The 25,764-nt window shown below is 38.5% G+C and overlaps 2 protein-coding genes across 2 annotated transcripts in view; one reads left to right on the top strand and one right to left on the bottom strand.

Annotated features, from left to right (window-relative positions):
- The window catches only part of zcchc24 (zinc finger, CCHC domain containing 24), a 30,009-nt gene extending 18,684 nt beyond the window's left edge, over positions 1–11,325 (top strand). Inside the window, exons 3-4 of the mRNA XM_085921646.1 lie at positions 6,264–6,428; positions 8,303–11,325. Of these exons, the coding sequence (XP_085777772.1) occupies positions 6,264–6,428; positions 8,303–8,416 (279 nt within the window). The 3' untranslated portion in view covers positions 8,417–11,325. The remainder of the gene's footprint in view (positions 1–6,263; positions 6,429–8,302) is intronic.
- ppifa (peptidylprolyl isomerase Fa) overlaps positions 10,598–25,764 on the bottom strand; it is a 38,664-nt gene continuing 23,497 nt past the window's right edge. The window contains exons 5-6 of the mRNA XM_085921649.1: positions 13,084–13,159; positions 10,598–12,498 (exon numbers count right to left, since the gene is read on the bottom strand). Of these exons, the coding sequence (XP_085777775.1) occupies positions 12,363–12,498; positions 13,084–13,159 (212 nt within the window). The 3' untranslated portion in view covers positions 10,598–12,362. The remainder of the gene's footprint in view (positions 12,499–13,083; positions 13,160–25,764) is intronic.

Genomic DNA, 25,764 nt, shown 5'->3' with positions numbered 1-25,764 from the left:
TGGAGCTGAGTATACTCGACTGATGTGCATTGCTAATCTGCAAAACAGCTACGTTTTTGTCATTGTGTGTGGGCGGAGCATGACAGCAACGTTTGATGACTTGCCATAAAATGTGAAACTCCTAGAAGACATTCATACTGTAGGTGCCTATTACTCTTCTCCCGATCCTCTCATTTCCACTATAAACTTTGCTGCTTGTCATAACAAAGTGAACCAAGCAGCAAGTCGCAAAGCAGCCAATCACTATGAAAATCAAAATAAAATAAAACCATTCATAGGGTGTTTGAACTTGTAGTTTTGACAAAACACGGGGATGAAAAACATCTTGCCAAGAATATGCCAAGATTTTCACAAAATGTGGAAATATTGTTATTATCAATATTAGATTTACGTGTAGTCATAGTGCACTGTTGAGATATAATGCAATGTTTTTGTTTACTCCAGAATGCTTTCTTGTAGCACATTTCTGCTTTGATGCGGTTAACCCAACAATCAGTGAATCCTTTTGCAAGTACAACTCGCCCAACACGTCTGTGTTGTGGTCTGACAAACAACCTCAGGCGTCAATTCTTGACGGCATCTTACGCTGCACTCAATGGGATGGTTTTGTGGTGACTCACTGACCTGTCTGGGTCACAGTGATGACATTATAATTCTTCTTTTTGCTGTGATGGGAACATCAAGCCATGCCAAAGAATGCCAAACGCTCATAAAGAGCTTCAAGTTTGTGTACATTTAAAAAAAAAATCAGCCATTGCTTTGTTTACATTTCTGAAGGTTTACATTAGCAAATCCATGTCAATGAACCAGAATGCACAATTTGCCTCCTTCCCCCCTCAAGATGAACAGTTTTGCTACATCTGGTGTTTGGTCTCAGCAGAACATATGTCTCCAGCGCTATTCAAATAGGGTGAAAGGGGCCCTTAGCAGCTCATTATGGACTATGAATTAAATGTTGCAATGGGCTAGGACCAAGAGGACAAAAAGACTGAAGTGGAAACAACACTGGGAGAGAGTGTCAGATTTTCTTAATGTTGTGGAGGTATTTTATTAAAACTTACTTTATGTCTGGGGTGTTCATGAGTTGATTAATTTTAAATAACTAGTTACTACAAGAACTTCAATTCAATATTGTATCAGCGGTTTCAGAGATTCTGCTAGAATCTCACGTTTCATTCGATGAAATTTTACCCCAATCCAAATGTTTATATTATGTATACGCTATCAACAAATTGGCTCTGGCATCGTGGGAATAATATTTCCAGTTGGAAAAGACTTTTAGAGACATTCATTTTTAGACTATCTTTCTGGAACAGATAAGGGATCTAAAACACAACTGTTTCCACAAAGTTGAGAGGAGAAAATTGTCAGAGAGTTCATGGAAAAATCAAGAACTAAGATTCAGGAAAGACTACAAGACTTGAGGCTGTATTCCAATCTTGATATATTTATGGGTATGTATAAAAAACAACAACAATGATAGGACTCAGATAAGAAGCTTATAATTTGGCAGGACCACATCAGAGCCAGTATCCCTGTGATTCCGCTCTCCTGGTATCTCGATTTTTGAGACGTTCGCAAGCAGCAAAAACTTCAAGAAACAAATAATTGATTATCTTCTTAGAAGTATATACGTGTTTATATTTTGGCTAATATTTCCGGCAACTCCTTTAACACCTCGCTCCTCGACATTTCCCTTTAGATCCATCTCTTGTGTCCATGGCTTTTTTTTCTTAGTGTTATATGAAGAACCGTTGGGACTCCAACCTCGCTATGACCATAAAGATGATAAGCAGTTTAGACTGGCTGGATGAGTCATGTCCTTGTGTAATATTAGCTGCTCTGTGGTTTTCCAATGCGCTATCGTAAGAAGTGTCTTACTATTGCTCCAGTGTTCTCTAAAGTCTCAACATTGTTTCCTTACACTAACCTGATTTTACAGTTGCCTAAAAGCTTAGTCAGCAGTATTTTCTTCCCCTGCCTTTATCATCCATGCACAAAGTGCTGCCAATACCCCGGGCCTAAAACAACTGTAGGTAAGATGTCCTCTCTAATATTTAGAGAAAGCAAGACATTCCAACCTTGAGAGTGGTGATCTGGGCTGTGGGAATGTTTGCTCTTGGTTTAGACTTGGACGGGACTGCTAATATTAAACGGAGACAAAACTATCCTGGTGCTGGAGACAAAGGATTAAGGGTTCTCATTTGGAGGTGAAGGTGAGGGAGTGTGGCGTCTGGTGTCCATCCACTTGGTCGTTACTCTTGGCTCGGAATGTGGGATCCTGGACAAAATATGAGTTCACCTTCACTCTTAAGGCCTGGTCGGTTGTCCAGTTGTTGGTCATCAAATATCTTTTTGAGCAGATTTCCAAATTGATCCTTAGGTAAACAATTCCTGGACTGTGTAACCTGACATCGATTACCCGCTATTAGCTGAAAGCCGCTTTTACGACCTCACCAATGGGTGTCTGTCGTCTAGACGGGATCATCGTGTGTTTACAGTGCATCATCACAAATGCTTGAGATTCCTAAGTAGTTCTTCTTTTCTCCTTTAATAGGAGATTGGCCTTCACATTCCTCCGCATGATAATGAGTCTAATTGTAGTTGCAGTCACAGCTACAGTTGTTAATTACCCCCACCTTTCCAAAAATGTATGACTTAATTGAAAGCAGAGCACTGATTTTTACGACAGCCTCTCCTGTTCAACCCCCACGGAGGCCATCTGCTTCTGATTTAGATTTCCTGCATCTCCATCCTTCAGTTGGCTCAGATGACCGTGGGTCTTGTTAGGGTGCAAGTACCGGACCATGAGAAAGCTCTCATGAAATTCTATTTTTTTCTCATTACTGTACTTCCCACATTGACTCACCTGTTCTCTAGCATTAACATCTGAAAACTCTCCAAATCTCTGAGCTGCATGTCACATTTCCCAGACATGAGCTTTTGTGGAGAGGTGAAAATAAATTGTGTCAGTCACCAATTTTACTAATACTCACAAAATTCAATAGGCACATCTGTCATGACAGGAAATCATTTGGTTGTGACTAACAGAAAGCCAACCATTTTTCTTTCAGCATCCACACGATGGATATTTTTTACTTAAGGTATGTGCTTTGAGGCTACAAATATTTTGTCGAGGTCACCCTGTCCCATCCATTCAGTTAACTCCTCATGTGAAAAAAGTTAGATAAATACAAGTAGAAATGTCTAGTCAGTTTAAGAATTATTGTACTCGAAAGCTGGGTAACGCAAAATTGTAACGCATCATTTTGTGTCTGTTTTGAAAAGCCCTCGCTCTGGACACAAACCAAGAAGATTCATTTACTTCCTTCTGTTCCAGTTCTGACTTTTTTTGTTTTTGTTTTTACTGTCTGTATTTGTTGTATTTATTGCAGTCATAATCTCATTAATCCTGCTATAAAAGCTGTGGAATCATTTATCCTCATAGGAGGCTGTAGTGGGAGTAGCGCAGTTGTCTCCAGAGAGTACCTTCCGTACGGCAGATGTGGGACTTGTGCAGCGTTGTTGTTGGTTTGTGTGTGTTAAAGGGTAACAGGAGGCCAGCGGGACTTTGACAGTCATGTTTGCTTGTGCTCGCGTGTGGCCGTGTTTTGCATTGAGATTGCATCGCTGAATGTGTGTTTGTGGTTTAACAGTCAACTAAAATCGAAGGATGTGGTTGACTTGTGACGATTGAAGCTAGCCTGCCTTCTCTTTGGACAACCAAAAAAAAACCTTCATCTGTAGCCTCAGACGCAAAAATAAACATTGACTTTAGGTGTACTGCCACTGTCCTTGTCACACGACAAACACAAAGCCATCTCCTCTAAGCGAAGCCATTCAACCTATGTATCGTCCTTACGTAGGCCCACTTAGCTTTCAGATGAGCTTGACTGGCGAGAAAACCAAACAGCCTCCAGTGCAGGCCAATCTCCAGTTTTGCACAGAGCGATGACGCAATCCATTAAAGTGGTCGCGGCTTGTGTGCGTATTATGACTGTTTTGTAAACGTTACTTGGGAGCCAACGTGGTGTGCTTATTTTCCTGGAGATGGAGCCTTCCTAAAACATTTTGTTGTATTTGCAGCGGAGGAGTTTGAGTTGTCGCCCGTAGCTCCAAGTGAAATGAAAATGGAGTGTGAACGTATTTGTTAAAATCCCAAAAGATTCCCATTGTCTGCCAAAACACAAGCGAGTTGAGTCACAAGAGCCCAGATGTTTTTAAGACATTTTTGGGTGGTCAGTGAAACATGTGATAGCAACTGTGTCTGTTCCAAACATCAGCTTTGTACGTTTTGCAATGATCCGATCTGACAACAACTCAACACTTTGGGAGAGTAGCTCAAGGACACCACAGAGTGATACAAATGATTACGTTATATATTATTTGGTTGGAAAATTCTGAAAGTACTGAAGCAAAATTGGACATTGTGATTCAGTTTCAACTAGTTTGCTGTCGAAAGATGACAACAACAAACAAACGTCAACAAAGCACTTCTGCTAAAATGATAATCAACGACCTGGAAGGAGGTTTTACTATTGCGCAAGATTTTTATTTTTTTTGCTCAGCCTGGAAAATGAGACTTAATGAGTGGCTATGAATAACTTTGCGAAACAGTCTTTATGTGATGCTGTATTATAAAATTTATAATCTTGTTAGCACATGTGGGCGAGGCACTTTTAGTGTATGACACTAATATAAATTTATATTGTATTTGTTCCAGTTAGTCATATGTTTTGGACTTCTTTTCCTTGCACCAAATGAATCTGCCCGAAACAAAATCAGTCATCAACTTGCAGAAAGGATTTGTTTGCTGTGTGCACATTATGAGCATCTTCCAAAGGGACCTTCATCTCCTCTGACAACATACAGCTGCAGACGGAGTGCGCAGTGAGGCCAAAAGTCATGATTGGAGCTTGGACAAATTTAGTTTACCCCAAATAATTTTTTGTCTTTTCAGCACATTATGTTGATTCTCAGTTTAAATGTCACTACTAAGATGATCTGATGTGGACCTTATCGTGTTAATTTTATAGCAATTTTGCAAAATGCAGGAGTAAGAAAGGTATTCAAAACAGGAAATTTTTTGCCCCATGTAGAAATTCCTGAAGTCCTTCTCCCAGCCTCCCATTTCAACAGGGCGGTGTTTTTTTGGGGGTTTTTTTTTTTTTTAATCCACTGTGTATTTTATTACTGAGGACTTGGACTGGCAGTTAAGAATGCACCCAAACAAAATGTCATCACACTTGTCTTTGAAAGTCACATTTTCCAGCCTGCGTGTTGTCAGGGCGGGAGATGCGAAACTGACCGTGAGTGGGATGGGGAGGGTGAGGTCATTCAGTTTTGGGGGCCACGTCGAAGCACAGCCGTTGGCGCTTATGGGCGCCTTTGCTGGTGCTGATGCAAAGCGTTGACGTGTGTTAAGACAGTGCCAGATGTTGCTGATTAGACTTGCTATTACTCACACACAAGCTGGGACGCACTAAGGAAAGCCCGGGAATGCGCATTGCAACCCCCCCCCCCCCCCCCCACACACACACACACATTCGTGACCCTATACCTTCTATGCGCTCTCAAAAATATGTGTCCAAAGTCACAGGCACTAATGAAACCAATGTGAAGTCTTGCAGAGAACTTAACAATGCACCGATTAACACCATCAAGCGCAAAGTAAATATTTGCTTTATTAGGTTGGTTGTTAACATGTCGCAAGAACTGCAGAATCAAATTTCTGGGAAACTTTGTGGACCATTTCTTTTTAGTTCAAATCAGGGTAAAAATGCAAATGGACCAGGCTAGGGGGGTATTTTTTTCATCAAATGGAATTACACAATGGAATGACTACTTTATGAGTAGCTTTGTGTTCTGTTACATGAGTTAGGTCCAACTTTGCCTTAGACATACATTTTATTTGCGAGAGTGACTGGATTTCCTCCCTGGAAGTGGCCAAAATCAAATTGCCAACATGGAATCAGGGAAGCGCACTCCTCCCAGCTCCATTTCTCTTAGGCGACTGTTCCCGATCATCTCCCTCACGAGAATCATAGCAATGATTTCATCCCGCAGCTGCAATGGAAGTGTGCGTCATTTAGACAAGCACGCGCCGAGCCAACCGCATCCGTCCGAGATTGGTGACTATTGTTATATTAGTGATGAAAGGATAGACACGCCCTTTTGTCAAATATTATCATTGCGGCTAAATGAATCAACAAAGAATGAAACTTCTGGAGTGTACTCAACTCATATGGCTTTGTTCTGTGCAGGCCCGACCCAAAGGAGAAGGCCTGACCCCCTATCAGGGCAAGAAAAGATGCTTTGGGGAGTACAAGTGTCCAAAGTGTAAGCGGAAGTGGATGAGCGGTAACTCGTGGGCCAACATGGGGCAAGAATGTATCAAGTGCCACATCAACGTCTATCCACACAAGCAGGTGGGCCAGCCTCAAGCCAAGGCAACAATTCCTCTCTTATGATTTGGACCCAAGATGGCTGAAGTCGATAAGTTCAAATAGGTTCATGTTTCATGCGAGGGCTCTGCCAGGCAAACATAATTTTTCAGGGTGTGACCTAAGACTCCTCATGGCCGCGTGTTGACTCGAGGATATCACATATGGTCCTATTTAAAATGTAATAAAAATCAACAATTCATTTAGTCTTTTTGACATGAAAACACAATTGTGTTTCCTGGATTCCATTAAATCCTTCAATATTTCTTAAGTTAAAGTCCAATAGTAGCTCTTGCATAATTGTACTGAGGAGTCGCTGGAATTTCCCTCTTACGGAATGAAAGCGGCATGAAATTTCATTAATCGAGAATGATGCTTTTTCCAAAAACAAATACAAATGTTCCTCACAGGGTGAGGAGGGCAGAGCAGGATTTGCTCCTGGCAAAGAGATATTCATCCCAATGTCCATCTGCCTTCTTTAAAATAACTCTTTAACTCATCACACCCTTTTTTTTTTAGCGATATCCTTCTTTGTTAGACTCTTTAAAGCAGCAAAACAGGCACCATATGTGCCATGTAGACAATTTATGGCAGTAACAATGTCTAGAAAAAAAAAGACTGCATCTATTTCGGGCACACGCGGTGAGCTGTCTTTATCTTTGACTTTAATGTTCATGTCAGCGAACCATCTTGTTTGCATGAAGTCAACCGTACCGTTTTGTTTCATGTGAAAGAAAGCACACGCGTTACCTATATTGCACAATGATTATATCCCTCTCATGCTGGCCGACAATCGCCATAAATGGACTTTTCCAATCGCATCCATATGCATGAGACGAGGGGAAATAGCGAAGCCAGCCAGTCGCTCGGTAGTATATTTGGCATTTCAGATCAAGCGCATAACTTCCACAAGACCTCCCCCACTTCCCTGCCTCACGTTGCAAATAATAGTCCACCAATCATCCAACATAAAAGCAGCTGAGAAAGAGGTGCTGGTTAACATCTTAAAAGAGTGATGTCTCCTAGCGGGAACACGCCAAAATGACACTAAATCCCGAAACTGTTTGTTCAATGTTACTCCATTAGTACAAGTGAAATCAAGGCCAAAGCCAACAAGATTTACAAACTACAATAATGTCGGAGACATCATCTGAAAGCATACCCAAAAAAAGTCAGGAATCACATTTAAGCATTGATTATTAATTGTTCAACCAATTTGATGTGGTATGCTGTTGACTGTAAGAACCAAAAAACAAACAAACTAACAAACAAACTCAAGTGCCATTTAAAGTTAGAAGGCTGGGACTGCTCAGGTACGCCGAATGCATTGGGCTTAAATCTGTGTACGTTCTTACAAAAGCCACCTATTTTTAAAATTGGGCCGTAAAGGTTTCATGGATGGGATAAAGTCAACATAGTTATTCATTTGCACTGCAATTTTGCAATTTTCAGGCTTCACACACAAATGATGCCATCATGGTGATCAACATTATCTATATATTGAGACGTGACTTTAAATGTTAGCTTTGTCAAGCTCCAAAATCTCATTATTGTGTAAACTAACAGCCAAGACCACATTTTTTTTAATAGCAGAATGATTTCTCATGGACATTAATAATTATAAATGTCCTGTTAAAGTAGGTGGGCAGAATCAAATGAATGCTTGGGCCACTTTTTTTTTTTTTTTTGCCAGTACCACCTTGTTAAATTGTTGCATATCTGTTTAATGTTTACAGCCTCGTTAGCCAGTTTAAAACGTGGAAGGGATTCCAAACCTAATGGGCCCAATAAACCTTTCCAGGATCTATAATGTGTCGAACATGACTCACCCTGTGATCTTGTGTGTGTCGCAACCACAGCGTCCGTTGGAGAAGCCGGACGGCTTGGACGTGTCCGACCAGAGCAAAGAGCACCCGCAGCACCTGTGTGAGAAATGTAAAGTCCTGGGTTACTACTGCCGCCGCGTGCAATAATCGTCTCCTGTCGCTGTGGTGTGACGAGCCAAGAACGCTTTAGCGGTCATCCTCCACTCCATCATCGACCCTCAAATCTAGCAATGGTGTTAAGAGATGACATTTAGGAAAAACCAGAGGAACGCATTTGTGTAAATCAGCTTCTTGTGCGGGAAAGCCTACTCAATTATTTTCTCATTAGGCTCATGTTACAGTCATTGATTACCTCATTTTGGGGTTTGTCACCTTTGTGTTTACAGAAATCTGCCTTCCATTTCCCTGCCAAGTGAAGTGTGTCCATGCACACGCAAACATGACATTGCCACATTTAGGGTCAACAGCACATTTTTATTTACTGTGAATTAACTGAGGGATAATGTGCCATACATCCCAAGCTTACATGTGGCCTATTTATTTTCTTATTGTCTAGTGTGCAATTTGACTGGGACAGGAAAACATATATATAATTTTTGTTGTTGTTTGTTTGTATTCCGCATTGTGCAACTGCTTCCACATCTTCAGAAACTACTGCGGGATTAGTATTGCTCCGTTATGTTAAGAGATCACCCATGCAGTTCTTTGGTAAAAATGTTTTCAAAGCAAGACTTACTTGTATGGATAGACTGAATATATTCCTTGTTGTTTTAGCGCCAGTTGCATGCTTGCCGGAGGCGGTGAAACTAAATGGAAAATACAGAATGTTCTGATACAACAGTTGATTGCAGTTTGAAAAGTGCAGAGAAGGTCAATGAACGTTGGCAGGAAAGCAGCCATTTAAAGGCTGGTCAAGGACAAAATAAAAACAAAAGTGAATACGGGGAAGAACGGGTTCTTGAGATACGAAGGAATGGTTGGGCCACCGTGGAAAAAACAAAATTTTAATCATGAGGAAAAAAACATCATATTTTGATACCTCAGTCTTTAGAAAATCTTCAGAAAAAAATGCATTTATAAAATGTGGTAAATATGCATTTTCAGGGTGTGAGCCTAGCTAGCTCGCTAGCTAACTAACTGCATGCTAACTGGTAGCGGCACTCATGTCGGACTCAGAATTGTGTCAATTGCTTTACCCATGTCAGTTAAAGAAAATGGAAAACTGAAATGGTGAAAAACTCTTTAATGCTATATTTTTACAACTAAACACTACACCTCTCCGTCTTTGCACATTTCTATTTTTATTTGAATACACACCTCTGAATTCACTTTACAGAGTCTTAAAGACAGATTGCTGAATGAATATCCATGATAAACATTAACAGTACACTATGTCCTTAAAAATATTTGAGCAACACAAGAACACTAAACATCATTTGAATCCTCTCAAACTTGAAGCTTGATTCTCAAAATTCTCAATTGTAGTCACCCACAATGTCAGACATCTTTTGTTTTTATAACAAATGATGTACCCGCCCTGTCAGGTGCTAAGTTTCCCCAAATTGCAAAGTTTCATTACCACTCATCACCACAGATGAAACCTGATTGAAATGTGTTTATTCTCATGTCCATCATTGGGAACAATACTTTTTTGTTGTTGTTTTGGGGAGAGCAAACTTAAAACCAGGCCTGTGAGAGTCTTCACTCTGGGCTGCCGAGCATTAAAACCTCTAGTATAAAAAATAACCTACAAATGCTGATTATATGCGACAATAAATCCTTGTTTGCAGCATGTTTTTTTAGTCTATACCTGTATATATAAATATATATATTGAGGAAAATGGTTCCACATCCCTGTACTGGGAACACACCAGAAGGCCTTTCGAACACGCTGTCGTGCGCCAGTGATGCCTTTTTTTGACGTAACCGCAATGTAGCGATTAACATAGTCGAGCCCAGTGACGATGTAAACGGCACATCAGGAGCAAACGGAAGCAGTACAAACAAATAAATCCCTTCTTTTGTCTTGAATTGACATTTATACTTGACTTTTCTATTAGCTTTTCACTATAAAGCCTATAAAAAAAAGCATATATAGATGTGTATTTTGCAAAACGTAGAAAATTTTATAGCAACTTAACTCGAGTTATGACAAATACTTTATGAAACAATGTTTATGTATATATGGCCGTCATTTTGAAAGTCTTATGGAATATTAAGCCTTTTGTGTGTGTGTTTGTGTATGTGAAAAAGGGCCTTTGCCGCCAAGTAAACCTTTTCTTTCTTCTTCTTAGAAATTTTACAATAATCTGCAGAAGTATTTATGGATTTTTATTTTTTTTTTTACAACTCTTTGTATAGAATATGCAAACAAATTTACACTACGGAGAAAATATTGATGTCTACTTAGATTATAAAGGAAAAGAAAAAGTTGGTACATAATTAATCTTTCTCAATTATATTTTTGTGAATAACTGACATTAGCGTGACTTTATGAGCTGATAGACAAAAAATGTATCATTATTTTGTGTCTAAAAAAATATATATATTGTGTTAACATGCAGAATGTTTCGTCGCCACAGTATGAGCACGTTAAAACTGTGAGACGCGGCTTGTCTCGAGCTGACCTATTATGGGATGCTGCAGTGTTATCGCTATCTGTTAGCTCACGACAAAGAACTAGTTGAGTTTGCATGTGCATGTCTCCAATGAAGTATTATGTTTGTGCAATCTTACCTATGTTACTATTTATTTATTTTTTTGGTAGTTGCAGTATTACATTTACAGCTTTTTAAAATACTATTCACGGAATGTATGTAGTGTGTCAACAACTTGATGTGTGCAATATGTTATACAACATTGCAACATGTTTAAAAACAACAACAAAAGTGACTCTTGAGAATTAGGAGGTTTTCTGAGAAAAAAAGACTTTCATGGTTGACCGACCCCGCGTCTGTTTTTCATGTCCATGAAACGGCATTCCAAAATGTGCCTTATTTGTTAGCTAGAAAATAATCTTTTAGTGCTCTAGTGATGTCTACTTTGATGAATAAAAGTCTGACTGAAAGTCTGCCTTCTGTTTGGCCTGGTGCGTGGTTTTTGTTTGTTTGGATCAAGACAAAAAGCAGCACATGGTGCCCATCATCAGAGAGGAAAGGGAAGAAAAGGCTACTAAAACAACTTTAGTTGAGCTCACTTGCTGGCAATTAATAATGCACAGGTTTTTGCTGAGTGATATTTAACATGAGTTTTAGTGTGACAGTCTACACAAAACACCACATAAATAACGTGATAAAAGTTTGCATGTAGATTTCAGTAATTTATTACAAAAGAAAATCACACATACACAGCATTAGCTTTAACACTCAGTTTCCAAATAATAAAGTGATGAAGAAAAAGCAGAAATAAAATGGTATAGATTATCATTGTAAAAATAAAATTGTGCAACTAAAGTGGAGATTTCAGAATGAGGAAAGATGTCATCGAGTTTGCACGCACGCATTCCAGCCATATCGAGAGCCAGGGTGGGCGCCCAAATTCTGTCATGTTTGTTACAACATCTCAAGCTGGAACAACGTGCCATGTCTCCACGGCAACTGTGCAATGTGAGAATGCAAACCGGTGGTGGAAGGTCAGCATGCAAATGTTTTTTTTTATTTGAAAGGGGGGAAGTTAGGGAGAAAAACAGTCTAATATTTACTTTCAAACAGTATGAGCTAGATAAAACACCTGCCAGCCACACGTGAGCTCAAAGACATTTTCTGGTGTGGAAGAGTGGAGTCAGTGCATGGATGTCACCTGATGTCACTTCCTGCTGGGATGGACAGGAAGCGGTGGTGTCTAAAAAAAGCCACTGGCTGTTTTCCAGGAAGGCTGCAAAGCAGCGGGGGCACGAGCCAATGTCCTCAGAGTGGACCAAGGGAGCGAGAATATGGGCCGCTTATTTGGGAGGAAGTGGTCAGGGGGATTGTACACTTTAGACTAAAAAGGTCAACCCTGGACTTGTCATCGCTTTAGATGAATGACACAAGAAAGAAATACAAGACGCATACGATTTGGAGAAGTCCTTTCATCCCAAGTCTCACATGGAAATCTACTTGACTTGCCCGCAATCTGCCACAACTATTTTCTTAATCACGCCGCCATCATGTAACCCAAAGGTTTCCATTTTTGAGACTATGTCCATACCGGATGTTACCTGTCCAAAGACCACGTGCTTGCCGTCCAGCCTGCCGACAAAACATAGGAAATTTATTGCAAGAAGCATATTTCAGGGACATTTTAAAGTTGGAGACTTTTCATGGTAGAGTATGAGATGGACAATTATGGGAATAAAAAAAATACATTACTGAATCTTGCCTTGTAAATAGAAAACTTTATATTGTAGTTGAGAAAAATATTAGATATGCAATGATTGAAATTCCTTGTCAAATTGATCACAAATTATTTGTGAATTTTTTTGTTGTTGTTGGACCACAAATCAGCCACAAAAATTTGGGGGGTTCATTCTAATCAGTGGTCTTAGCCAAACTCCTAATGAGCGGTTTGCAGCTCCTCATGCAGCATCTGTGCTTTCGTTCACTTCACGACCTTCAGAACGGCCCAGGATGCTGCGTTTAATCCTTCTTTTTTTTTCTGATTTCATTAACAGTTGTTTTTTGGTTTTCTGTTACAGTTCTCAAAATGGTTATGTCATCAACATTAAATGCATCGTGCAACTCCTGGTTAAGTTAATTTTACACTGTTAAATGTACCCAATGAAGTGACCGGTTCCTAAATGTTAATGTATTAAAAAAAAAAAGAAAAAAAATTACCATTCTGTTTTTGTAGTGCTGATAAAGAACTGGGATCCATTGGTGTTTGGGCCTGAGTTGGCCATTGACAGAGTCCCTGCACAAAATGGATGAAAATAAACACAATCTTAAAAATATATGCTTAAAAAAAATATTTAATTTGGGCACTATGTAAGCCGTTCAGTTGGTGATTCAAAATAGCTGACAAGTGAAGGAAAATTCACTACTAGTCATCTACCATCTAGTGGACATGTGGGTTTACACAGTGCTGTGCAGTATACACACAAAGGTCAGTCCGTATTTTCCTTGCATTATAACTAAGGAATTAGACAGTTGCTACGGAAGCTCAACAGGCATGGTGGTCCATTTCTTCAACATACCGCATCGTATTGTTAGTCTGGACAAAGTAAGTTATATTGACATTTTTTTCATCTAGGATTTTATTTGACGACTTTATTTAGTTTCATCGTGTTGGTTTGATTCATATAGTTCATTTTAATCAGTAATTAACTTTGAATACTAGTAGCTTAGCGTTAACTTAGCATTCGGGGCAAACACCACGTAGCTATAGCTTGTAGCTTTGCCTACCATACTTCACGATTTTTTTTTTCTAAACCGCTTTACAAATGTATGGAAATGGTGTGTGCTGTTAGAACTATTTATAAACTTGTCCCTGAATATGGAAACATTTAAAGGTATGTCTCGTGAAAAATGTGTTTATCTCGTCCGTTTGAAAATATGATGTGCAGTGTTGCCTCGTTTTCTAGTGGTTGATTTTCATACAGTATTTCGGTGTCTTTATTGTTATATTGGCCTTTTTTTTCATCCAGGATTTTATTTGTCGACTTTATTTAGTTTCATCGTGTTGGTTTGATTCATATAGTTCATTTTAATCAGTAATTAACTGTGAATACTAGTAGCTTAGCGTTAACTTAGCATTCCGGGCAAACACGAGGTAGCTATAGGTTGTAGCTTTGCCTTCCATACTTCACGATTTTTTTTTTCTAAACCGCTTTACAAATGTATGGAAATGGTGCGTGCTGTTAGAACTATTTATCAACTTGTCCCTGAATATGGAAACATTTAAAGGTATGTCTCGTGAAAATTTTGTTTATCTCGTCCATTTGAAAATATGATGTGCAGTGTTGCCTCGTTTTCTAGTGGTTGATTTTCATACAGTATTTCGGTGTCTTTGACTGCCCAAAAGTGTTGATAACCAGCTGGAAAGATCATGTTTTAATTACGAAAATATACTTTCATAAAATCATGTCTTTTATGTAATTTCATCGTGTTCGTTTTATTCACATAGTTCATTTTAATCAGTAACTGAATACTAGGTTGGTTCGGTCATGCTGCGCAGGTGTGTCTAATCAAATGCCAGCTATCTCCATTCTAAATAGCGTTGAAACGGACGAGGTAAGAACTACTACCAACACTCGTAATAATATGGAGAATAAAATAATAAACAACTTTATTAAATGATACAATAACTATTGTCGTACTAATATTGGTAGTATTGAATTAATTATTCTCGTTTGCGCGTAGTTTAGCGCTAATTTAGCATTCGGGCCAACACGACGTAGCTTTAGCTTGTAGCTTAGCCTACCATACTTCACAATTTCACCAACATTTGTAGGCAGAAAATATAACAATAATCACGGGCATATATTATGTATACTAAAATCTGATTGAAGCTAAGTGGCTCAACCATTTTGGTGGCTGCTAAGCACCCAATACAGATTTGACACAGTGTGTGTAGAAAATGTGATGAATGCAAAGGTTGGTTAGCTTAATGCTAACACATTATGGAATTATATATATATATATATATATATATATATATATATATATATATATATATATATATATATATATATATATATATTATGCCTTACTAGCCTACACCTGGATGAAGCCATGACTGCCTGCCTGCATCTGGATGATGCCATTATTTCCCGCGTGCCTGCCTAGCCTGCGCCTGGATGAAGTAGTGACTGACTGACTGACTGACTGCCTACCTACCTGCCTGGCCTGCGCCTGGATGAAGCCATGACTGCCTTCATTTCAATAGTGTACTGTAAGATCCATGTTTTCATTTGAAGTTCCGGAAATTATGTCAGGCAATATTATTTCAATACTTGAGGAGAACAGCAAACAAGTAAGTCATTATCACTGATTTACAGGTCACACTTTACAACAAGTAATTTAGCATCTCTCGGATGTTTTAGTTTTGTCTGAGCTTAATGCTAACATACAACTAAGACAAACCTAGATAAATGTTGCAGTCGTTATGACTCTAATATAACACCAATATCTAAACAAACTTTGCAGCAACACTTGTAGGCAGAAAATATAACAATACTCACGGGCATTTATTACGTATACTAAAAACTGATTGAAGCTTAGAGGCTCAACTATTTTTGTGGTTGCTAACCACCCAATACAAATTTGATACCGTATGTGTAGAAAATGTGATGAATGCAAAGGTTGATTAGCTTGATGCTAACACATTCTGGAAAACACCATCAACACTCACAAAACTAGTGTCTGTCTTTTGTTTGCGGCAATGTCATGTGCCTGCACCTGGTTGAAACTGCCTGCCCTGCCCACCCCTGCCCTGCCCAGCCCTGCCCCGCACTGCACTTGAAGCTATAACTGCCTGCCTGGCCTGCACCTGGATAAAGCTATGATTGCCTGCCTGGAATGCATCTGGATAAAACTTGGCTGTCTGGTCTGTATGTTGATGAATTCATGAAAATCTGCCTGCCTGCGGCTGGATGAAGTTATGACTGTCTGCCTGCCTGGCCTGCACCTTGATGAAGCCATGACTGCCTGGCCTGCACCTGGATGAAGCCATGACTGCTTGCCTGCCTTCGCAAACTCGCTTTTGAAAAATGGGGGGCAGCAGCCTCCAAACTGTGCATCTTAGCACTGGCTCTTGCATATTCTGCAGCTGAACATCTGGTCGATGTTTCTGCCTGCCTGGCCTGTGTCTGGATGAAACCATGACTGCCTAGCCTTCGCCTGAATGAAGCCATGACTGCCTCTCTGCCTGGCATGCATCCGAATGAAGCCATGACTGACTCCTTGGCTGCCTGGCCTGCCCCTGGATAAAGCCATGTCTGCCTAAATGGCCTGCACCTGGATGAAGCCATTAATGCTTGCCTGCCTTCGCTGCACCTGGATGAAGCCACGACTGCCTGCCCACCTTCCTGTTCTGTGCCTGGATGAAGCCATGCCTACCTAGATAAGTAGCTTGTCAAAAATAGATAAGTGAATAGACAAGTAAATACAAAAAGATATAAAATAAATAGATAAGAATAGATACGTAAATTGATAAAAAAAAATAGCCAAGTAAAAAGCTAAGTCGATAAAAATAGTGGGTGGATGGATGGATAAAAATAGATAAGTAAATAGATAAAATAGATAAGTATATAGTAGTAGATAAGTAAATAGATAAAAATGGATGAGTAAATAGATAATGGAAAAAATAGATAAGTAAATAGATAAAAATGGATAACTAGATAGATAAAAAATAGATAAGTAAATAGTTAAAATAGAAAAGTAAATAGATAAAAATAGAAAAATAAATAGATAAAAATAGAAAAATAAATAGATAAAAACAGGAAAGTAAGTATATTAAACTAGAAAAGTAAATAGATAAAAATAGACAAGTAAATAGATAAAAATAGACAAGTAAATAGATAAGTAAATAGATAAAAATGCATAAGTAAATAGATAAAATAGATAAATAGATAAAATAGGTAAAATAGATAAATAAAAAGATGAAATAGATGAAACTAAAAAGTTAATACATAAATTAGATACAAATAGAAAAGTAAATTGATAAAATAGATAAAGATAGATAAGTAAATAGATAAAATTAGATGAGTAAATAGTAAGTAAGTAAGTAAATAGATAAAATAGATAAGTAAATAAATAAAATCGGTAAAATAGATGAGTAAATAGATAAAATAGATGAGTAAATAGATACAACTAAAAAAGTAAATACATCAAGTAGATAAAAATAGAAAAGTAAATAGATAAAATAGATGAAAATAAATGAGTAAAAAGATAAAAATAGATAAGTAAATAGATCAAATTAGATAAGTCAATAGATAAAATAGATAAGTAAATAGATAAAATAGGTAAAATATAAGTGATTAGATAAAATAGACGAGTAAATAAATAAAACTGAAAAAGTAAATACATAAAATAGATAAAATAGAAAAGTAAATTAGATAAAATTGATGAAAATAGAAAAGTAAATCGATAAAATAGATAAAAATTGAAAAAAACAGGTAAAATAGATAAAAATAGATAAGTAAATAGATTAGATAAGTAAATAGATAAAATAGGTCAAATAAATAAGTTAATAAAATAGATGAGTAAATAGATAAAACTAAAAAAGTAAATACCTAAAATAGAAAAGTGAATAGATAAAATAGATAAAATTAGAAAAGTAAATAGGTAAAATAGAAAAGTAAATAGATAAGTAAATGGATAAAATAGATGAAAATAATAGAGTAGATAAAAGAGAAAAAAGTAAATAGATAAAAATAGAAAAGTAAATAGATAAAAATGGAAATGTAAATAGATTGAAAAATAAATAAATTGATAAAAAGAAAAAAGTAAATTAATAAAAATATATAACTAAATAGATAAAAAATTGAAAACTGATTAGGCTGCCATTCATATACCTGGATGAAGGCATGACTGCCTGTCATTCCTATGCCTGGGTGAAGGCATGGCTGCCTGCCTCACCTGCACCTGGATGAAGCCATGACTGCCGTCTCACTGGCCTAAGGGCAATGGATCAGCGTCCTCGTCGCGCCCCCTCTCAGTACCTGGGCTTGCCCAGAGAAGCTAATAATCCTACCAGCAGACTAAATTCCAAGAGACGACGGCAAAGAGCCAAGTCAAAGAATCCTAGTAACAGTCCCAAAGCCGACAGCAAAAAGCCTCAAGAGAACCTTACGGTGGGACCTGCCCTTCGAATACTACATCTAAATGTCGAAGGCCTTTCTGCAGCCAAGCGAATCCTAATTGAAGTCTTCGCCTTCCAACACTCGATCGACGTTATCTGTCTGAAATGTGGAAAGGCAGCAGGATATGACTACGTCTCTCCAGAGTTCAAACACCTTGGCCCCCCCAAGTCCAAACCTGGATGACCCAACTCTACACTAGGATTGTAAAAACAAACTTGATCCCAAAGAAATGGCGGACAGCAAAAGTTATTGCTATTCCAAAACCTGGCAAAGACAAAACCTGGCCTGCGTCTGGATGAAACCCTGCCTCCTTGCCTGCCCTGCCCTGCCTCCTTGCCTGCCCTGCCTCCTTGCCTGCCTGCCTGCCTGCCTCCTTGCCTGCCTGCCTGCCTGCCTGCCTGCCTGCCTGCCTGCCTGCCTGCCTGCCTGCCTGCCTGCCTGCCTGCCTGCCTGCCTGCCTGTCTGCCTGCCTGCCTGCCTGCCTGCCTGCCTGCCTGCCTGCCTGCCTGCCTGCCTGCCTATCACTGCCTCTCTGCCTTGCCTGCTCCTGGATGAAGCCATGACTGCCTGCCTGGCTTGTTTCAGGATGAAGCTATCACTGTCTGTCTGCCTTGCCTGCGCCTGATAGAAGCCATTCCAAGCCTCCCTGTGCTTGGATGAAATCATGACTGCCTGGACGAAGCTGTGACTGCCTGCCATTCATATGCCTGGATGAAGGGATGACTGCCTGCCATTCCCATGCCTGGAGGAAGGCATGACTACCCGCCTACCTGCACCTGGATGAAGCCATGACTGCCTGTCTCACTGGCCTATCCCTGGGTAAAGCTAGGACATTATGCCTGCCTTACTAGCCTACACCTGGATGAAGCCATGACTGCCTGCCTGCATCTGGATGATGCCATTATTTCCCGCGTGCCTGCCTAGCCTGCGCCTGGATGAAGTAGTGACTGACTGCCTACCTGCCTGGCCTGCGCCTGGATGAAGCCATGACTGCCTTCATTTCAATGGTGTACTGTAAGATCCATGTTTTCATTTGGAGTTCCGGAAATTATGTCAGGCAATATTATTTCAATACTTGAGGAGAACAGCAAACAAGTAAGTCATTATCACTGATTTACAGGTCACACTTTACAACAAGTAATTTAGCATCTCTCGGATGTTTTAGTTTTGTCTGAGTTTAATGCTAACATACAACTAAGACAAACCTAGATAAATGTTGCAGTCGTTATGACTCTAATATAACACCAATATCTAAACAAACTTTGCAGCAACACTTGTAGACAGAAAATATAACAATACTCACGGGCATTTATTACGTATACTAAAAACTGATTGAAGCTTAGAGGCTCAACTATTTTTGTGGTTGCTAACCACCCAATACAAATTTGATACCGTATGTGTAGAAAATGTGATGAATGCAAAGGTTGATTAGCTTGATGCTAACACATTCTGGAAAACACCATCAACACTCACAAAACTAGTGTCTGTCTTTTGTTTGCGGCAATGTCATGTGCCTGCACCTGGTTGAAACTGCCTGCCCTGCCCACCCCTGCCCTGCCCACCCCTGCCCTGCTCACCCCTGCCCAGCCCTGCCCCGCCCTGCCCTGCACTGCACTTGAAGCTATAACTGCCTGCCTGGCCTGCACCTGGATAAAGCTATGATTGCCTGCCTGGAATGCATCTGGATAAAACTTGGCTGTCTGGTCTGTATGTTGATGAATTCATGAAAATCTGCCTGCCTGCGGCTGGATGAAGTTATGACTGTCTGCCTGCCTGGCCTGCACCTGGATGAAGCCATGACTGCCTGGCCTGCACCTGGATGAAGCCATGACTGCTTGCCTGCCTTCGCAAACTCGCTTTTGAAAAATGGGGGGCAGCAGCCTCCAAACTGTGCATCTTAGCACTGGCTCTTGCATATTCTGCAGCTGAACATCTGGTCGATGTTTCTGCCTGCCTGGCCTGTGTCTGGATGAAACCATGACTGCCTAGCCTTCGCCTGAATGAAGCCATGACTGCCTCTCTGCCTGGCATGCATCCGAATGAAGCCATGACTGACTCCTTGGCTGCCTGGCCTGCCCCTGGATAAAGCCATGTCTGCCTAAATGGCCTGCACCTGGATGAAGCCATGAATGCTTGCCTGCCTTCGCTGCACCTGGATGAAGCCACGACTGCCTGCCCACCTTCCTGTTCTGTGCCTGGATGAAGCCATGCCTACCTAGATAAGTAGCTTGTCAAAAATAGATAAGTGAATAGACAAGTAAATACAAAAAGATATAAAATAAATAGATAAGAATAGATACGTAAATTGATAAAAAAAAATAGCCAAGTAAAAAGCTAAGTCGATAAAAATAGTGGTTGGATGGATGGATAAAAATAGATAAGTAAATAGATAAAATAGATAAGTATATAGTAGTAGATAAGTAAATAGATAAAAATGGATGAGTAAATAGATAACAATGGAAAAAATAGATAAAAATGGATAACTAGATAGATAAAAAATAGATAAGTAAATAGTTAAAATAGAAAAGTAAATAGATAAAAATAGAAAAATAAATAGATAAAAATAGAAAAATAAATAGATAAAAACAGGAAAGTAAGTATATTAAACTAGAAAAGTAAATAGATAAAAATAGACAAGTAAATAGATAAAAATACACAAGTAAATAGATAAGTAAATAGATAAAAATGCATAAGTAAATAGATAAAATAGATAAAAAGATAAAATAGGTAAAATAGATAAATAAAAAGATGAAATAGATGAGTAAATAGATGAAACTAAAAAGTTAATACATAAATTAGATAAAAATAGAAAAGTAAATTGATAAAATAGATAAAGATAGATAAGTAAATAGATAAAATTAGATGAGTAAATAGTAAGTAAGTAAGTAAATAGATAAAATAGATAAGTAAATAAATAAAATCGGTAAAATAGATGAGTAAATAGATAAAATAGATGAGTAAATAGATACAACTAAAAAAGTAAATACATCAAGTAAATAAAAATAGAAAAGTAAATAGATAAAATAGATGAAAAAAAATGAGTAAAAAGATAAAAATAGATAAGTAAATAGATCAAATTAGATAAGTCAATAGATAAGTAAATAGATAAAATAGGTAAAATATAAGTGATTAGATAAAATAGACGAGTAAATAAATAAAACTGAAAAAGTAAATACATAAAATAGATAAAATAGAAAAGTAAATTAGATAAAATTGATGAAAATAGAAAAGTAAATCGATAAAATAGATAAAAATAGAAAAAACAGATAAAATAGATAAAAATAGATAAGTAAATAGATTAGATAAGTAAATAGATAAAATAGGTCAAATAAATAAGTTAATAAAATAGATGAGTAAATAGATAAAACTAAAAAAGTAAATACCTAAAATAGAAAAGTGAATAGATAAAATAGATAAAATTAGAAAAGTAAATAGGTAAAATAGAAAAGTAAATAGATAAGTAAATGGATAAAATAGATGAAAATAATAGAGTAGATAAAAGAGAAAAAAGTAAATAGATAAAAATAGAAAAGTAAATAGATAAAAATGGAAATGTAAATAGATTGAAAAATAAATAAATTGATAAAAAGAAAAAAGTAAATTAATAAAAATATATAACTAAATAGATAAAAAATTGAAAACTGATTAGGCTGCCATTCATATACCTGGATGAAGGCATGACTGCCTGTCATTCCTATGCCTGGGTGAAGGCATGGCTGCCTGCCTCACCTGCACCTGGATGAAGCCATGACTGCCGTCTCACTGGCCTGGGGGCAATGGATCAGCGTCCTCGTCGCGCCCCCTCTCAGTACCTGGGCTTGCCCAGAGAAGCTAATGATCCTACCAGCAGACTAAATTCCAAGAGACGACGGCCAAGAGCCAAGTCAAGGAATCCTAGTAACAGTCCCAAAGCCGACAGCAAAAAGCCTCAAGAGAACCTTACGGTGGGACCTGCCCTTCGAATACTACATCTAAATGTCGAAGGCCTTTCTGCAGCCAAGCGAATCCTAATTGAAGTCTTCGCCTTCCAACACTCGATCGACGTTATCTGTCTGAAATGTGGAAAGGCAGCAGGATATGACTACGTCTCTCCAGAGTTCAAACACCTTGGCCCCCCCAAGTCCAAACCTGGATGACCCAACTCTACACTAGGATTGTAAAAACAAACTCGATCCCAAAGAAATGGCGGACAGCAAAAGTAATTGCTATTCCAAAACCTGGCAAAGAAAAACCTGGCCTGCATCTGGATGAAACCCTGCCTCCTTGCCTGCCCTGCCCTGCCCTGCCCTACCCTGCCCTGCCCTGCCCTGCCCTGCCCTGCCCTGCCCTGCCCTGCCCTGCCCTGCCTCCTTGCTTGCCTGCCTGCCTGCCTGCCTGCCTGCCTGCCTGCCTGCCTGCCTGCCTGCCTGCCTGCCTGCCTGCCTGCCTGCCTGCCTGCCTGCCTGCCTGCCTGCCTGCCTGCCTGCCTGCCTGCCTGCCTGCCTGCCTGCCTGCCTGCCTGCCTGCCTGCCTGCCTGCCTGCCTGCCTATCACTGCCTCTCTGCCTTGCCTGCTCCTGGATGAAGCCATGACGGCCTGCCTGGCTTGTTTCAGGATGAAGCTATCACTGCCTGTCTGCCTTGCCTGCGCCTGATAGAAGCCATTCCAAGCCTCCCTGTGCTTGGATGAAATCATGACTGCCTGGACGAAGCTGTGACTGCCTGCCATTCATATGCCTGGATGAAGGGATGACTGCCTGCCATTCCCATGCCTGGAGGAAGGCATGACTACCCGCCTACCTGCACCTGGATGAAGCCATGACTGCCTGTCTCACTGGCCTATCCCTGGGTAAAGCTAGGACATTATGCCTGCCTTACTAGCCTACACCTGGATGAAGCCATGACTGCCTGCCTGCATCTGGATGATGCCATTATTTCCCGCGTGCCTGCCTAGCCTGCGCCTGGATGAAGTAGTGACTGACTGCCTACCTGCCTGGCCTGCGCCTGGATGAAGCCATGACTGCCTTCATTTCAATGGTGTACTGTAAGATCCATGTTTTCATTTGGAGTTCCGGAAATTATGTCAGGCAATATTATTTCAATACTTGAGGAGAACAGCAAACAAGTAAGTCATTATCACTGATTTACAGGTCACACTTTACAACAAGTAATTTAGCATCTCTCGGATGTTTTAGTTTTGTCTGAGCTTAATGCTAACATACAACTAAGACAAACCAAGATAAATGTTGCAGTCGTTATGACTCTAATATAACACCAATATCTAAACAAACTTTGCAGCAACACTTGTAGGCAGAAAATATAACAATACTCACGGGCATTTATTACGTATACTAAAAACTGATTGAAGCTTAGAGGCTCAACTATTTTTGTGGTTGCTAACCACCCAATACAAATTTGATACCGTATGTGTAGAAAATGTGATGAATGCAAAGGTTGATTAGCTTGATGCTAACACATTCTGGAAAACACCATCAACACTCACAAAACTAGTGTCTGTCTTTTGTTTGCGGCAATGTCATGTGCCTGCACCTGGTTGAAACTGCCTGCCCTGCCCACCCCTGCCCTGCCCAGCCCTGCCCCGCACTGCACTTGAAGCTATAACTGCCTGCCTGGCCTGCACCTGGATAAAGCTATGATTGCCTGCCTGGAATGCATCTGGATAAAACTTGGCTGTCTGGTCTGTATGTTGATGAATTCATGAAAATCTGCCTGCCTGCGGCTGGATGAAGTTATGACTGTCTGCCTGCCTGGCCTGCACCTTGATGAAGCCATGACTGCCTGGCCTGCACCTGGATGAAGCCATGACTGCTTGCCTGCCTTCGCAAACTCGCTTTTGAAAAATGGGGGGCAGCAGCCTCCAAACTGTGCATCTTAGCACTGGCTCTTGCATATTCTGCAGCTGAACATCTGGTCGATGTTTCTGCCTGCCTGGCCTGTGTCTGGATGAAACCATGACTGCCTAGCCTTCGCCTGAATGAAGCCATGACTGCCTCTCTGCCTGGCATGCATCCGAATGAAGCCATGACTGACTCCTTGGCTGCCTGGCCTGCCCCTGGATAAAGCCATGTCTGCCTAAATGGCCTGCACCTGGATGAAGCCATTAATGCTTGCCTGCCTTCGCTGCACCTGGATGAAGCCACGACTGCCTGCCCACCTTCCTGTTCTGTGCCTGGATGAAGCCATGCCTACCTAGATAAGTAGCTTGTCAAAAATAGATAAGTGAATAGACAAGTAAATACAAAAAGATATAAAATAAATAGATAAGAATAGATACGTAAATTGATAAAAAAAAATAGCCAAGTAAAAAGCTAAGTCGATAAAAATAGTGGGTGGATGGATGGATAAAAATAGATAAGTAAATAGATAAAATAGATAAGTATATAGTAGTAGATAAGTAAATAGATAAAAATGGATGAGTAAATAGATAATGGAAAAAATAGATAAGTAAATAGATAAAAATGGATAACTAGATAGATAAAAAATAGATAAGTAAATAGTTAAAATAGAAAAGTAAATAGATAAAAATAGAAAAATAAATAGATAAAAATAGAAAAATAAATAGATAAAAACAGGAAAGTAAGTATATTAAACTAGAAAAGTAAATAGATAAAAATAGACAAGTAAATAGATAAAAATAGACAAGTAAATAGATAAGTAAATAGATAAAAATGCATAAGTAAATAGATAAAATAGATAAATAGATAAAATAGGTAAAATAGATAAATAAAAAGATGAAATAGATGAAACTAAAAAGTTAATACATAAATTAGATACAAATAGAAAAGTAAATTGATAAAATAGATAAAGATAGATAAGTAAATAGATAAAATTAGATGAGTAAATAGTAAGTAAGTAAGTAAATAGATAAAATAGATAAGTAAATAAATAAAATCGGTAAAATAGATGAGTAAATAGATAAAATAGATGAGTAAATAGATACAACTAAAAAAGTAAATACATCAAGTAGATAAAAATAGAAAAGTAAATAGATAAAATAGATGAAAATAAATGAGTAAAAAGATAAAAATAGATAAGTAAATAGATCAAATTAGATAAGTCAATAGATAAAATAGATAAGTAAATAGATAAAATAGGTAAAATATAAGTGATTAGATAAAATAGACGAGTAAATAAATAAAACTGAAAAAGTAAATACATAAAATAGATAAAATAGAAAAGTAAATTAGATAAAATTGATGAAAATAGAAAAGTAAATCGATAAAATAGATAAAAATTGAAAAAAACAGGTAAAATAGATAAAAATAGATAAGTAAATAGATTAGATAAGTAAATAGATAAAATAGGTCAAATAAATAAGTTAATAAAATAGATGAGTAAATAGATAAAACTAAAAAAGTAAATACCTAAAATAGAAAAGTGAATAGATAAAATAGATAAAATTAGAAAAGTAAATAGGTAAAATAGAAAAGTAAATAGATAAGTAAATGGATAAAATAGATGAAAATAATAGAGTAGATAAAAGAGAAAAAAGTAAATAGATAAAAATAGAAAAGTAAATAGATAAAAATGGAAATGTAAATAGATTGAAAAATAAATAAATTGATAAAAAGAAAAAAGTAAATTAATAAAAATATATAACTAAATAGATAAAAAATTGAAAACTGATTAGGCTGCCATTCATATACCTGGATGAAGGCATGACTGCCTGTCATTCCTATGCCTGGGTGAAGGCATGGCTGCCTGCCTCACCTGCA

This window comes from Syngnathus leptorhynchus, chromosome 10 (assembly GCF_054491065.1).
Source record: "Syngnathus leptorhynchus isolate UIUO chromosome 10, UIUO_Slep, whole genome shotgun sequence".
Classification (NCBI taxonomy): domain Eukaryota; kingdom Metazoa; phylum Chordata; class Actinopteri; order Syngnathiformes; family Syngnathidae; genus Syngnathus; species Syngnathus leptorhynchus.
Note: the sequence above shows the minus strand (reverse complement) of the source record. Positions and strands in the feature narration are given on the sequence as shown.